Source organism: Aplidium turbinatum, chromosome 3 (assembly GCF_918807975.1).
Source record: "Aplidium turbinatum chromosome 3, kaAplTurb1.1, whole genome shotgun sequence".
In the NCBI taxonomy this organism is placed as follows: domain Eukaryota; kingdom Metazoa; phylum Chordata; class Ascidiacea; order Aplousobranchia; family Polyclinidae; genus Aplidium; species Aplidium turbinatum.
This window is the reverse complement of record NC_137474.1, coordinates 42,671,733-42,688,771: the sequence shown is the minus strand read 5'-3', so window position 1 is coordinate 42,688,771 and position 17,039 is coordinate 42,671,733. Positions and strand designations below refer to the sequence as shown.

The 17,039-nt window shown below is 35.7% G+C and overlaps 1 protein-coding gene across 1 annotated transcript; it reads right to left on the bottom strand.

Annotated features, from left to right (window-relative positions):
* Positions 1–1,836: 1,836 nt before the first annotated feature.
* LOC145766825 (angiopoietin-related protein 7-like) lies at positions 1,837–16,200 on the bottom strand. The gene is made up of 8 exons (XM_082578530.1): positions 16,197–16,200; positions 15,562–15,672; positions 11,910–12,040; positions 11,303–11,399; positions 9,990–10,086; positions 4,271–4,338; positions 3,690–3,873; positions 1,837–2,765 (listed from the first exon to the last, which is right to left on the bottom strand). Exons 1-8 carry the CDS (start codon positions 16,198–16,200, stop codon positions 2,762–2,764), a joined length of 696 nt encoding a protein of 231 aa, XP_082434656.1. The 3' UTR covers positions 1,837–2,761.
* Positions 16,201–17,039: the final 839 nt, after the last annotated feature.

Below are 17,039 nucleotides of genomic sequence, written 5' to 3'. Positions count from 1 at the left end.
TTCATCTTGATTCTTAAAGTAATTGTCTTCGAAAATCTTATTATTTCTTTTGAAAAATAATAATAAAATAATAATAACTCCCCTTCCTCAAACGACAACCCAGTGCAAGGATATCAGTTTGAGTTTTTGTCGTATTGGAATCCATGATTAATCAAAAGTAATGCACAAAGTTTTAATGTGCCATGAAAATGCAACAAGAATAAGGTTTTGTCTGTAAAGTGGTCTATCGACTAGTGCTATCCAATAATTTAACAGGAGTGCGATTAAAAAGTGTTTGGAAAAAAAAACCTGATTTAGGTTAAACTTTTAACGCAAAAAAGTTCTTTACTCAAAAACTCAAAATTACTTTAAAAAAGCGAAATAATTTTATCAAATAAAGCAAAGCATTGATGTTTAACAGCCTTTGAATTAAAAGGTTAGCTACTTTCAACTTTACGGTCTTTTCTGAATCAATCGATTTTCCTACCTTCCACATTTGTTTCAAGGGCAAGTCAAAACGAATGTCGTTAGATTGCGAAACAAAAACTGTTGTTACTGCATTTGCGTTAAAACTGAATCTCTTCTTCGCTTTAAAACACATTTGTTTTATTTCGAGCAACCTTCCTAAATAGTGAAAGACAAAATTTTAATTCTTTTTTAGTTATGAAAAAGTGTATGCAAAAGCTTTCAAGCTTGATATTATATTGCTTTTAATAAAACAACTTCAAAACTGACATTATCACTTTTTTCTAAATTTTGAGAGACTAAGCAAGCTATTGCGAGCTTATTGAGAACTATCTAGCATTTTAATTCAATTTGACTGATCGATGTTCACAACCCATTGCATCTTGTTTGAAACTTCGTTAATCGACACTAATTCATGTTTCGTGACCAAGTCGTTTATCAGCAAAACCGTGCATTTGCACTTCAAGAAGCTTTCTGCATGTCAAAGTTCTCAGTTGGTTCAAAACATTTATGTTTGTTTTCAATACATGACAAAATCAAAGTGCTACGATTTTGAAATAAAAGAAGACAAATGAAATAAAATTTTATTTCAAAACCTTTTGATATGAAATCAACTCAGATCGGACTTCATTGCAGCTAAGCCAAGTTAGTAATGTTAAAATTCAGTAAAATGAGCCCAAAATCTGTGAAAACTGTGGGCTAATGCAAGAAATTAGATGAGGCACTTTTAAAAAACTGACCGGTCATTCACCGGTGGTAGACCTGGGTGGACAGTATACTCTGCTTTAACCTTTAACATACCAAGCCTAGCTCACCAACGTGGTTTACCAAGGTGGGGTCCTCCAAGGACTCCATCGTTTCTATTGCTTAAAGCATACAGATAGGCTATACACTGCAGGGGTTCTTAACCGGGGGTAAATTTACTCCCTAAGGGTAAATTTCACCTACCGAGGGGGTAAATTTACTGAATCATAAATTAAAGTGGAAGTCAAATGTAAAATGAAAGTCTTTTGCAAATGAATTATTTTGAAGTGAGTAAATAAGTTAAATAACCTGCAGTTATTATGTCGAAGAAGCGAACTTATTTAGAATCATATGTTGACTTTGGGTTCGACGTCATTACGACAGATGATGTTCAAAAACTTCAGTGTATCATTTGCTCGAATGTGCTTGGTAATGGTTCCATGAAGCTGTCAATTTTAAAAGCTCATTTTACTTCATGCCATTCCACACATGTGCATGATGACCTAGGGACTTTATATTACGGGACGCGAAACTCCGCTTATCCGCCAACACTAGAAGGGTCACTGCACAATTTAAGTATATACGCAGTCACATCGAACAGCACCATCACTTTTGAACATATGAATGTATTGTCACAAAAGAGTGGCAACAACGTTCTAATAAAGTGATAAGTGTATCAAAACGCTTATATGACATTTTTTTAATAAAATGACATAGGCCTATGCAATATGCATATGCCACAGGCTATATAAAGCTATGTTGCATACATTTCACATACCATAGCATTATAAACAGTATTCATATATCGAAACATGTCATGTACAAAAGTAAACAATTACACAATGTAAATATGGTTCTTCTATAACCAAGCAACCTCTTCTCAATATATAATGGTTGCTGACAGTTAGTTTTTTGAAGATAGTTTTTGAATTTTCCGTGATGAACTGGCAACCAAATCCTTTTTAATGTCTTCAAAACGTTTAAGTTCATTCTTTGCGAAACAGTTGAAAGCAGTTTCTACAATCATCTTAAAGTTTGCATGACCAGAATCACACTTTAAAGATACGATGCCAAGAAGGTGATCAAATTGAGACACTGACTCCGTGAGAGCGGAAACAAAAATATTACGTTGATTTCCAATAGTGAACAGTCTCCTTTTAATTTCCCACCCTAATAACACAGCATAATAATGGTGCATTGCAAGAGAAGTTACAATGAAACATAGTTCTGTTGGCTTGGATAAACCATCACGATCAGCTAAAGCAAGAAGCTTGCAATACTTATTGCTTTCTTCTACTAAAGTGTCGTCTTGATCGGCAATAAGAAGTTCCTTGCAAGTATTACATTTCCTACAACGAGAAATGCTTCTGCCAATATACCGGCCAGCAACATAGTATGCCACATTCATGTCAGATGTGGATAGGTCATCTAATGTCACAATCCTAAAAAAATCAACCAGCCAAGTTACTGACAATGCAACTTTTGTTGCTGTAATTGCTGGGAAGTTTGAGGATGACAATTTGGCTCCAGCTAGCAAAGCTTCTTGTTGAAGACATCATCATCTCGTATTTTATTACCTGAAACATTCAGTAAATGTAATATCTATACAAGAAGCTTAAACTAATTTCGGCATAAGCATAATCTTTGGGTAATGACAGTGCTTTATGAAGATAATGTGTTTTATTGGTAACATGCCAGAAAGGTAACATGGTAACATGCCAGAAAGCTTCAGTCTCTACATATAATTAAGAATAAACAAATATACTTCTTCATGTGTGCCTTTGCAGCAAAATGTTAGTATTTATGTGAAGTTGCTCTAACCTTTAAACAGATGTTTCACAGGTCATATCACAGTTATGTGTGTACACAAATTATTAAACATTTATAACGATTTAAATTGCTTTGAATCACTGACGCAGGCCGGTCACCGAGATCAACAGAGTGAAGTTTCCGATTAATGAAGTCTCATTGCCGGGGAATTATTCCATCCATTACATGCCGAATGGAGAGCAGTCGTTAATGTGCATTGCTCAAGCGCACACCCCGAGAGTCGAACCAGCGCAGCTTGATCTTGAAGCTTCTTCGTTCCAGAAGTCATGCGCTAACCAACTGAGCTAACGGGGCAGACGCTATTGGAGCTATTACTTTCAAAAGAGTCGTTGTGATGACATCAGGAATTTATTGACAAGTTTGTGCAATTGACTGTCACTTTATTAGCTCGAATCGCTTTCAGTTGACACTTGTAAGTACGTAATAATGCAACTTTAACTCTTCTGCGATGGAACACTGACATTGTTATTAGAGAAACTTTTAGGCTCATTTTTAGTTCGTAAATATTTCTTTTTCAAAAGTTTTGGCGTGTGGTTATATTTACAACCCCTTATAACCTTTCAAATACTGCGATAGTCTCATGACTGTGTTCGTCGCGAGTTCATTGTTGTACTGGACGTATTTTCATTTCGCTTTTCTTCAACGAATAAAATGAGTGTTTCCACCAATACCACGTCATTCCTGTGTAGCTTATGGTTCCATCCCTCAAGTACTTTCCATTCAAGTTTGCGTCGGCGCAACTTCCATACCACCAACCACCGAAGTATCTTCTAGAACAATGACGATAGGAAGCTCTATCGTTGTCGCAATCTTTTGTGGAAAACTGTCGATTAGTGTGAATGGACAAAGCATCACCTAAAAATAAAATGATATAATACGTACGATGGGCTAAATCAATTTAATTAGTTTTCGATATCACTGCAACACGCATACACAAAACGCAGTGCGACTGAAATATAGTAGCCTATACTTTTCGAGTTGGTATTCAATACTAAGGGTGCTGAGTCGTCAAGCGCAATAGTATAACGCTTTTCAATCACGATTCTTTCAATCTACATTGTAAAAGATGCAGATTGCATTGCAATGTAACTGTTGGAATTTTATTGAAGCTTTTGAACTTTTCCGTGAAATTAAACCAACGCAATCGACACAACTCTAGTTTTCACTGAAGTTTACCAGATGTGGTATATCGTCGAGTACCTCGTTTATAATTGTATACCAAATAATTTTTGTGTAGTAAACTTGCACCAACTTGCATTTCCACTGTAGCCTTCAATCCTTGAGATATAATTTGTGGATTCATTTCCAATTGAAAACATTCTGCGTTAACATACTGTATAAGCTTTATGTTAGAAACGCTGTAAAGAGTGTAGGCTGCAATTTATTTTGTATCATCAGCAACAACTACTGTAATTATATATTGTCAGCTAAACTTTCATTCTTCAAAGCATTTTTTTTCAAATTATGTTTGTGTAATAAAAACTTTTTGATCTTTTGCAGTTGAATAAAAAAATTGATATTTTTCAAAATAATACTTCTTTAGCTCATGAGTGCAGTAAAGATAAATTGTTATGTTTCACTTAAATGTGTTTAGTGCCTAGTTATCACCAGGTCCAGATATAAAGGGGAAAAGAGGGTGCAGGTGCTCCGGGCCGCGAAAAATTTTTTTCCACCAGATTTCTGTCTCATTTACATATTTTGGTAAAAGTTTGTATTAAAACCGTGTGAATGCAACACTTTCTCGTTGGCACGGTTGGTTCAGTGGTTGCATCCTCTGCCTACTGATCGGGTGAACGGGGGTTCGACGCCCGTCGTAGTCAAACTTTTTTTTCTTTAAATTAATTTTTGCGGTGCACAAGAGCTTTTCAAAAAAGTAGGGTTAGGGAAAGCTTATATTTTATTATCATTGCACAATTTCATTGGCAAATAGTTATTTCGCAATCTGAATCAACCAATCTCTCAAAACACTTTCGGAAAATCTTACTTTTAGAGTGACTAGAATCAATGAGACAAAAATCTCGTGGGGAAAAAAAATTTCGCCTCCGGGCCCCCCTATGTGGAAAAAATGTGATTTTGTGTTAGGCTATTATTATATTTTCTTTCAGCCTTTGAAGTTTCTGCAAAATGCTGTGCAGTGTAGTGCTGGATTAGCCTAATGCTATTGTAGACGCAGAGGTGGTTTTTCGCGACGTAGAAGCGAAAATTTTTTTTGCACGGGGGCCCCCATCAAAAAGTTCCCCGGGCCAGTGCTGTGTCAAGGGGGGGCAAGGAGGGCCCGGCCCCCGGGCCCACCATCTCAGGGGGCCCACAAGTAATAGACTTTTGCGCGTCAGTGTCGTGTTTTTTAGCTGCTAAAGTTTACTGCGTGTACTTCCATTGAGAAGATAATTTAGGTCCGATACCAATGAGATGCCGGGCCTGGGCCCTTGTACCAAAATATCTCAAAAATCCCCATATTATCTTGAATCAAAGTTAAAATAGGCTGCGACAACATTAGTAAAATCATTTGTATTTGAAACAAAACAGGTTGGTTGCAATTGAATACTTGAAATCAAGAAGGGCCCAATTCCCACAAAGGTGTGTTTAAAATAAATGTGTTGTAGTTATTTTGTGATGGAATTTCAGGGGGCCCACAGGTAATAGACTTTTGCGTTTCAGTAACAATGTGTTTTTTAGTTGTTAAAGTTTACTGCGTGTAGCCTACTTGTCCATTAAGAAGATAATTTAGGCCCGGTACCAATGAGATGCTGGGCCCTTATACCAAAACATCTCTAAAAACACCACATTATTTTAAAGAAAAGTTAAAATATGACAACATTAGTAAAATTACCTGTATTTGAAATAAAACAGGTTGGTTGCAATTGAATACTTGAAGTCAAGACGGGCCCAATTCCCACAAAGGTGTGTTTAAGATAAATGTGTTTTAATTATTTTGGTTGTTTATTTTTTCGTATTTTGTGGTAGAACTTTGGAATTGGCAACTGTTGAAATCACCATACTTTGTAAGCTACTGTTAAACCACGAAGTAGACAGCTCATTTTAAATTGATTTTCATAAATGGGAAAATTATGTAAGACATTTGCATAACTTTATTGCAATGCCTTGTCTAAATTTTGCAAAAGCATAGATTGAAACCTTTCTTTAGCATACCGGGTAAGGTGAAAGCGTTCATGTTTTGTAGGTTAGCTTCTCTTTAGCATAAACTTTAAGAGTGAGGTACGATTGATTTTGAAGTCTGCCAATAACTAAACAAGACACATAAAATACTTTTTGTAATACTGGACTAGCTGAAAGTTTGGTTGGTCTATTGATATCCCTTTTAACAATAAAGTATTTTTCTACATCTACTGGTATAACTTGCAAAGTAAAAGTCTTTTTTGAAGTGTCATAAGCTGTATTAAGGCTGTTGCACTTTTGGCTTAACGTTTTGGTTTTACAGGGTGTTTTGTTTTCTTAAGCTTAACTTCAAAGTGAATGTTACTGGTTTACAACTGGTACTCTGGTAGTCTAGTTCTAGAATGGTGTAACATTGCTATGTACCAAGATTTCATTCAGCATTTCATAAAGAAGATGTCTTGTTTGAACTAGCGACATTCTTGCTTTGAACATTTCAGATTTATAAACAAAACTCTCAAAGAGGAATTCTTTGAAATGGCTTGCCATGGAGGTTTGTCAAAACCAATCAAACTTTGCTTTGCCGTTATTGCCATTGAAGTACATTCGTTTACTATGATTAATTGATTACCAATGGTGCAGACGTGCTGCAAAAGTTTTGCAGATGTTCCAAACAAGGGAATGTTTTTCACAAAGCTCTTCGCATAGTTTTTTTTTTTTCAAAAGTTATGTTGAGCCAAATGTTAAACCTTGAATGTACCAGAAACCATGAAGCATTTAATGCTATCTTTACCCATGTCTTTAATTGCTGTGGTAAGAACCAGATAAAGTGATCAGCAGGCCACAAGCTGAAGAACAACCACCAAAAGTAAGGCAAACAATTCAAAAACTGACCTCAAAGGTCAGCAAGTAATAAGCGGACAGCAGACATTGAGTAGTGTAATAATCAATTCACCTGCCTTTAGATGTAGGCCATAAAAACGTTTGTCTTATTTGTAGCCTCTTCCATTTGTGCAGTCATATTTTGTTTACTGCTAAAAAATTGTGAACAGGAAACAAAATAGCATTTCTCATAGATTAATTAGCATTTCATTTTTAGCATTTACAATCCCGTAATTATAAATATCCCTGACTTTACAGAGGTAGCTATCGGCAAGTGTAACCAGCATACATTTAGATACCAATAAGTATTTTATGACAGTTGCCAGGATTTTGTTTGTGATTTCAAATCGTTGCTGCTTTATATTTCATTTCTTTCATTCAAAGCAAAGATGAAGGTATAACTTGATAGACCTGTGTTTACTATAAATTATATTTCTGCTGTGTTCTGTACACTGCTGGGTTGATGGTTGTTTATGAAGTTATAAAAGTTTAACTAGGTAGTAGTTATTGTGCAGTAAGCATTACAACATTTCATTAAGCACCAGTAACCTATGAAGGCTTTCTGAGTACTGCAAAGTTGTCAGTGAGTAATGAAGCTGTTAGACCTTACCTAGAAACCTCTTAACTAGTGTTGCACTGTAAGTATTGCTCCGTTTTGTTAAAGTTCATAGTAATTTTCTTATGTATGCTGTGATTCCTGTGAAGTAGTTGCAACATGTGATAAAGTTATTAAACTTCATCTACATAAGTCAGCATTCGTGCCCATGCACCATTCCAACAACAGCTGTTTTTAACATGACCAATGGTGTTTGCATATGAAAAAAATAGTTACATGTAGTAAAGTTAATTCAACAGTTAGATTACAGCAACTGCTGCTCATAATAATTGTGCTTCTTAAATTCAACAACCACAATGTTCCAAAAATAAAGCAATTAATAAAAAAAATTTTTTAGTGAAATATAGCATGATTAACAACAGGTTTCTAATAATAGTGTATCTTGTGTGAGTAGGCCTAGTTAATAAACCATGTACGCCATTCTGTGCTGTTACAAATTACCACTGTTCTGTTGTGAATTGAAAGTATATCACTAGATTGGTAACTACTGTTTTTATCATACTAAAGTTCCTGATTATGCACATTTGAGTTTTGAGTACACTTGAGTTTTCATGTTAGCATTTTGAATGGGTACTTGGGTAGCTTTTTGAAAGTATTGTAATGGTGAGTGGTTTAATCAATCAATCACTGGTTTATGTTTTTTCACAAAATATTACACCAAATGCACTGGTACAATAGTACATTACATAAAAGTGAGAGAGGAAGGAAGCGAAAGACCTTATGAGGTCACCAAGTCAGCCTCCACCCCAGTGATCCTACAAGACAAAACATAATTACCACTTGGTGAAAGTGTTAAAATGTTGTTTGTTAAAGTATTTGTGAATTCACTTTATTTTTTGCACTTCTAAACTGTTTTGTTATGTTATGGCTATACATTTAAAAATAATAGGTTAGTGAAATTTCAGATGCCAATTGTAATTTTTGGAAAAAATTGCTTTCAAATGTAACTAACCAATTTAAAATTCTCATAATTTTGTCAATTTTTAACCGATACAAAAAATTGTATGAACTCAATGTGATAAGCATGTCAAATTTTTATGCTTACTTCTACTGTGTGATATATACTGATATAAGATCTGGGTTGAATGACCCCTACGCTTCATGACCGTTGCCAGTATGTTTAGAAATCGTTTACACTTTTGGCTTTCATTGCAAGCAAAGGTGTAGCTATGACTTGATGGACCTGTGTTTGCTCTTATATACATTTGTATTGTTTTCTCAACTGGTGAGAAAGTCTAGTGAAGTGAACCACCTTTCCATATCAGTGCAGTGAACATACACACTATATTATCATAAGTCTGCTTGCCGATAAGGGGCCCAAAATTATTTTGGCCCCAGGGCCCACCAAGGGCTTAACACAGCACTGCCCCGGGCCCACCATCAGCTAAATCCGGCCCTGGTTATCACTGCACTGATGAGATCGTGATAATTGAAGCAAAGACTCTCTTTTCTATTTACAGGACACTTTGTTTTCGATTTTTTTTTACTACTTTAAAAAGATCAAGTTTCTGAATTAATCTTTCTGAACATTCATCCATTTTTGAGATTGCAATTAGACATTCAACAAAATCCCAATCCAAAAAAGTGAATGTTTAATTTTGCTTTTGTGGGGGTGTGCTTCAATAAGGAAGCTATGAAAACTTTGCTTTATTTAGTTGCAAATTGTAATTTTCACAATCCGTTGAAATGTACTTGACTAAATGCCTCTCTATATAAGATATTTAAGTTTTAAAGTCAACTCGAAGTAAATAAACAGTTTTAAGGTTATCTATAATAAAATGATGACTAAGAAAGTGCTAAAAGTTAATTCCTCGTTTAATAATGAAACGTTGCATTTTGAAAGAAAATACAAGGATTACAGAAATCTACCTGATTGTTATAATACGAAAATGAGTCGAAAGTGCGTTGTTTTCTTTTCTAAGTTTTTGTGTGGGTTCATGCATTGCAACAAAAAAAGCACCTTGGATGGAAATAATTTAATTGTGTTTCGCACAAGCCAGCATTAGGCTAATGATGTGATGACACGACATACAAGCTTCAAACACGTTTTTTGCAATTTTATAATTTTTAAAATCATTTAAGACTAGGTCATTGTCCTAACTAGCTACGTAATTTGCATGAACGAGAGCATAAAAATTTTCATTCATTTTCATTCAAATATGTTTTCTCTTTCTTCATTTCTATTGCAACTGATATGAAGACACAACTTCGACGTTTTGGAAACATTTTTCCTTTACATTCCTCCTTTTCAGCGCCTTGGGCAGTAACCATATGCAAGCTGTACCTCACCGCTATAATTTCCACTATCAAACAAAAATATTAGACCTTTGATTTAAGACTCTGTTTCATGTTTACTTGCCTGTACTCAGCGTATGCTGTGTTTCCTTCCCAGTCCTCCATGTCAACTCTCAACATGTGATGTCCTGTACTTAAAATCGAATGTAAATCTTTCAGACCTTGAATAAACAAACAATTAATTATCTTCATTGCAGGATGGATGAATGATCATTTATTTTTATTTGGATGCATGAGCACCTCAGCGCACGATGGCAGTTTCTCGCGCAGTGGCACCAAATGATGGCAGTATGTGAGCGATCTGTCTATTGTCACCCCAAGATACTTTGGTTCGCGGCAGAAGGACAGAGACTTTCTATTGTTCTGAACATTTAGCTCACGATCAGCTTCCCGATTATGTAAATAGAAAGCTGCTACCACAGTTTTGGTTTCGCTGAGTTTCTATCGCCAGTTCTGGAGATTAGCTGAGATGGTTTGCATGTCCTGGCTCAAGGTGGCTTCTAGGTTTTCCCACAACTTTGTGGAGCGGAAAATTGCCAGGTCGTCCGGCAATGTGAATTTTGTGATATTTCCGTGCTATGAATCTACGAATCATTGATATTTCCGTGCTACTTTCTTAAATTTGAAAAACAAAGTTTTCCCTCTGGTGGTCATTTTGAATTTAGCTGAATAAATTTTAGTAGAATGAATTTATTTTAATCAAACTCTAACAATGTAAGCTTTCATAACCAGGTAAGCTAGTTTATGTTTAACAATCTCGGATGTACAGTAATATGACAACAAACTTACCAATAGATGGCCTTAAGATATTATTAGAAACAAGAACATTTTTTCAATAACAGTAGAAGACTAAAAGAAGAAGTTTATTGACGTTTTTCAAACAATGCAACGAGGGCCACAGAAATAAGTGCGGCCTGCAGTCCGTAGTTTGCACGTCTCTGTGCTATTAAATCCTGGTTACATTTGAACAAGATAAATCACACCATAGCTACCTGGAGGTGTGGTCTGATTTGTTACATTTTGCAGATTTTGAATACCACTACTGATACTGTTTGATTGAAATTTTACAATATTTTTTCACTATTTATTATCTTGCAAAGATATAAAAGTCCTTTGTTGTCTTAGTGAAGCAGAAAAAAAAATGAGTAAAAGTAAGTTGAAACCGTTAAAACACACTGTTAGCAAGTGGCTAACAGTCTGAATTTTTCTGAATCAAATAGTCTTTGTTTTTCAAAGCCTGATGATGCATGTTGAGACTCAATTGAAATACTAATTTAAAAAAAAGTTCTTTCAGACAGATAGCAACAGTTGGAAAATCTGGAAAAGTTTGCCGAATCCTCTAAATTAGACCGTATCTCCAGGTGGCCGTGACCATACCAAGCCAGAATTCTCCATATTTTTCACCAAACCCTTCGCCATAGTCAGTCCAATTCCTGTAGAAATCAACTTCACCGGAAAATCGTTTTTGAAAAATCTAAACGATGAAATTGAACACAGTTTAATGACAAGTATTTGAATATCTCACCTATACAATGAAAAATACAGTTGCACTTTCGTGCGGTTGCCACAACAGTTTGAGATTAAAGGACTAAATAAAGTGAAGTTTTGCATGACTAATTTTACATTAAACAAATGTAACTTACCATAATGCGACGTATCACACTTTTTGATAATTTTTTTTTTAGGAATTGTCATTAATCATTACAAATATTTCAGCATTTTGGAACAGGTGTAGCCTCCTCTTATTACGCAAACTTGTGGGCAATCTGGTTGTATAAAATGAAGTATCCACAACATAAGTTAAGAAAATCCTAAAAGTTTGGATGCCTACCAAGATGATAGATGTTAGAAAGGATTAGGTCGTGATATTTAAAACGTCAAAGATTACTCCATCTGGAAGTCAATTGGTAGCCTAACCAAAAGCCTTGCCTTTATAATGGCATAGCCTACTACCTTTTATCACATTTAATTTATAACAACAAACCATCCAATTGCTGCCATGCTTCTGAAATTCACAATAAACCTCTATCACTTGTCCATTTACAGAAATGTTGTAAGCACCATCGGTAGTGAAGCCATCTTGGTAAAGATCATCGCAATTGTGGCTTCTCCTTGCTGTTTCCATAATAATGAGTTTATTGTAAAAAATATATTTATTTGAAAAATAAAATGTTTTTTTTCAGTAACGTAGCGTAATAATTTTGCAAATTTTTGTCTAAATTTGATTTTTGCTTTTTCAGTCTTTTTGGCGGATAGTTCTACAACTTATCGAAACTACTTTAACAGTTTAAATTATTGTTTCTACAACTTTTTTCATTCTTTGTTTTTACAGACCTTTGGTATCTGTGACAGCTGCACAAGTAATAATCATATTTGCACAAATGCATAAACATTACTGGAACATGTAATTCTACAGTCCATTATGCAATGTCATAAATACTTCTTTTAGGGCAAGGGTCCCGAACACCCAGTCCGCAGGCCGCATGCTGCCCGCCAGGGCGTTTTGGTGGGACCAGCGATGCATGTTTAAACTTTGAAGTGATTAACAATTAAATTTCACTTATTTATTAATATTCACTTAACAAGCTAAATTCACTTCAAAATTACTGAAAATCTGAAAATGAAAAATCTGAAAATGCCTATCAATCTATACCCGGCTTTATCAGCGCTGGCCTAATGTCGCGCCATTTATTGCTTGTGAGAAACCCGCATTGTTGCATCACAATCACATTGCCTATTCACTTTTTGTGTCGTTATCACAATAGAAACCTTGGTAGCCTATTTGCGACATTTAGTTCATCGTTTTTCCGCGCATTTTGAAAGTCGGTTGCAAGATTTTTTGCTCTCCAGATCCAAGCTATTCCGTTTACATTTTTTTGTTTTCACAGTATTTTTCCATCTCTTTGTTCTTACTACTATTTCTTTTTTGCGGTGATGCCTTCTTGGTGTGTTTTTACTATCTTTTTTATTGCGTACTTACTATGTTATTTTGTTCATTGAACGATGATGAACTGGTTTATCAGCATCAACAACGCACAGGTACAAATACTAATTGACACTGCAAGAAGAACTCAGCCACAATAAACACAGCCAGGTTAGAGATTTTAAAGAACCGGCCTGCCACACCCGTGGTGGCGGGGAGTGACGTGTTTTTGGAGTGGCGATGCACCCAGAGAAGAGGTACACCAGCTTAACACGCGGGAGCCAGGTTAAATTCGAGGTACCTGTGGAAGGAAAGTGCGGATTGAAAACTCTGCAGTGCCAGTCCGCTAAATTTAGAAAACCGAAACGGGCCAGGGAAACAGGCTTAACGTTTCGCAATGTAAAAAGGTATTACGGCCTTCGGGTTCATTAACAAGTATTCATTTTGCTCTCAAAACAATTTCAGTTTGAGACCCTTGCTTTAGGGATTTGTAATTGCAATAGTTTTGGAGCCAGAAATGTTATTGCTTTCTTTTTACTTGAGTTTCAAGCGACTTGTTGCTGAACAAACGGTTTTGTAATACATCATTGAAACTTTAAGAAGCTCCAGGACTTGTCTGATGAATGGCGTCAAGCTCTAGCGCATTTATTTGTTTGACTCTTTTGAAAACTTACTGAAGTTTCAAGCAACAATAAAACAACTTTTACAAGCGAATGCAGCAAAACTACTCAAAAATTTAGATTTACCGACAAAACAGAATTCACGTGTACATTTCCTAACCCAAACCAAATGCTATTTTAAATGAATCTTTGAATGAGTTTTTGATCATGTATCATTATGTAGTAGGCCATGTCATGTAATAAGGCTTAAAGTGCCTCTGACAGGAAAATAAATTTGCTAAATTTACCTAAGATACCAAAGAGATGACACTAACAAACTTCCCTGACCAGCAAATAGTAAAAAATATCAACAGGCTAATAAGTTACACGCTTGCAAACTTTCGTTCACTTTCGGCGAATCTGGCACTCATTCAATTGCGAAAATAAAAACGGCAACCTCGCTGTGACGTGACCGTGGGTGGGAAGGATACATTCTTTCTCTGTGGTGAGTTGGTAAGGTGTGGTACGACTGCTCCAAAACGTCAATGTGTGGGGCTCTATTGGTCTAAAGCATGTGCAAAATGAGAATTACCGAAAGGAAAAAGTCAACTTATTATTACTATCAGGTTTAGATCAAATAGATTGAGTTTATTTTTATCAAACAGCATCTCAATTCAATTGAAATTGCAGTTTTTCTAAACTCTTGTAGGGCTACAATTTGGATAATTTTTTATTTGTCCTAATCTGGCTATAGCCATTTGCAGTGTAACAGCAGTATCTCCCAGACAGTACACTTAATTTATGGTTGAGGTAGGCCTAATGCCTGGAAATTGCTGTTTATGTGACAGAGTCAGTGACAAAGACGTGTGCTATATTTTCATGCTTTCAAACAAAACAAGGTGCTGAGAAGAAAATAGTCAAAGTTTTCTTAAAGTGTTCGAAAGTGAGATGGACCATACAAAACTAGTCGTATGTGTTCTCTTCACTTCACTGGAGATAATTTTGTAAACACCACCAACCCGATTTGGATCTTCTCAGCAATGAGTGGCGTGCTGGGAACTGTAGGCGGTGCGTTTGCCACAAGTGCGAGTCTATGTCCCAGCCCAATGAATGTGTATGTTGCCATGAAGTGCCATAGACGAAAGAACTTTTGAAGAAAGACGCATCTAGCTGTGTTACCAATTTGACCGATTTTGAGGCACACTTACATCCCGCAGTTCTGAGGACTTTTTTTTATGGGGAGCCGGAAGAACTCGAGAAAAAAACAATAAACCGAAAGGAGAAAACGGAGACCTAGCAAAAGAGTAAGGATGCTACATTAGGCTAAAAATACCCTAAACGCTAAAGAATGCACACTAAACGAAGTGATTTTATTTCCTTGCAAGCAGTAGCCTATCGGTAATTAGTCGCTTACAGGCATGTATTGGAGTGGATACTACAAGGTGGTGCTCTCGGAAGCAACAATCGGATTGTGCTGCCGTCATGCATTGTTTGGCGAATCCGAAACAATTTTCAAGTCCAGATGGCTGTTACACCGGATTTCAATGGCCTACTGAAGGCACATTATGAGGGAGAGAGAGATAACGTTTCTTTATTTATGAATAGTGATGAATTAAATATGAATGATGATTCGTACGATTTCTTCATTTTTCACTTCAAGTATATTTTAGGTTTTGTAGGAACGTATCCAGTACAGTTTTATTAAACTGCAAAAAACAATAAATCTTTGAAAAAAGCAACCGCTTGTACCAACTCCGACCAAACTGTGATCCACCAATTACATCTACAAAACATTTGTTTCATCCGTCGCTAACAACGCCCACCCACGATGACGTAATACCACCAAAGTCGTCCCAGAGCAGTGCAATATGGAGTTTCGCCTGTGGTGGCGCTGCGGAACTGTCGTTTTGTATAAATTTCGCCCTGACCAGTCGAGCTTCGAGGTTAAGATTAAAAAGTTCGCTAAGCATAATTTTGCGCTAGAAAATGCTTAGAAAATTTACTATACTTGGGTCCAACCTGTCAGGGGCACTTTAACTTTTCACAAGTACCTTGGTGAATACACACTAAATGAAAACTGCTAAAAAACTTTTATCAAAAACATAAATTCTCACCTAATTTTTGGTTAAAATCCGTTTCCAACTCTGTAAGTTTTTGCTCAAGTCTTTCAATCGTTTCTCTGCAGTCATCACGTTGTCCATGGTCCCCTTTGGCTCCTTGCCCTCCTGGAATGTTTTGTTCTTAATTGTGATGATTGCACCTAAGCCATTGTTACGTCACAAGCGTTTAAACTTTAGGTTTAGAGTCATCCGTATAACTTTCTATTTTATCCTCTAACAAGGAAAATTAAATTTTAGCAAATCAGAAAGCAGATTTTGTTTATATGCAAAACATCAAAAAGTGCCATGCTACTGTCCTCAATGTCATGAAGCAGTTTTCTCTGATTATAGTATAACCCTGGTCACTTGTTTTAAATATTGGAGGTAATGGGGAATAATAAACCAGTGGATGTATTTGTGGTGTTTGGTAGTTTTTTGCAGTTATTAATAGAACGACTGTGTGCGTCTATTGACACAAGTTAGGTATCTAATATCTTCAGTCAGACAATCGTTTCAGCTGAAACATCACGGCAATGCAATTGTTTAGGTGATAATCAGTTGGTGTTATTTTTGTGGATTTTAACATTAAACCAACGAATTTATTGTCAATCAGATATATCTATAATGACCAAGCACGTCATTTGACAAACTCATTGGGATTTGTAGCAAGCTGTCAGGTGTTTTCTTGCTTGCATCGCTTTATGGTGAGAAAAAGATCAAAAAAAAAACAACACGACACGCTTCGTTTAATCTGTTTTTGCTTCCGACCATTCCACACATACAATGAACAGTCAGCAATGTCTGAGCATCAAACTTGTGGAAAGTTAGGCTCTAGCGATACAGTCCAGATTGCAACAGAAAGTAATAGCCTACCTAGTTTGCTTCTGTCGCAATAAAAATTTAAAAGCTAGTAGCCCATCCGACTTCACCGAGGTGAACAACTGGTTTAATGTTTTACAGTTTGTAGTTAGCATAACATAATCATATTAAATACAAGTACGTCACCACAAACATTTCGAACAAGTGTTGTGGAAGAAGCACCATTTTGGTAGACAATCACTGTGGAAAGGTGTGTACAGATATGTGACTTATCTAAACGAAAAAACGTTTGTTCAAGCAAAAAATAGATTGTTTTTGTATAACAGAGAATAATTATCAAAACTGAGTGATTTAACACTTTTGTATCTGTGTTTGGTGATAAGTATTGCATAGAGATAATTTTTTTTTTCTTGCTTTTAGGTTCAAACACAATTTTATGATATTTTGTACATATCTTAAAAAAATTGTTTTAAAGTTATTTTGAAAATGTAACACAAAATTAAAGCTTTACCTTTAGATTAATATCTGTGAAAAAACACCAGAGTGGTGATAAAATACTATGGACATGTAAAAACAGAAAGACTAGTTGGTGAACTTATTAAGTTTTGATTCAATAAAATCAGAAAAAGACTAAAGAAGAGGTGTTTGGAAGAAATGAAAGCAGTTGTACTGTA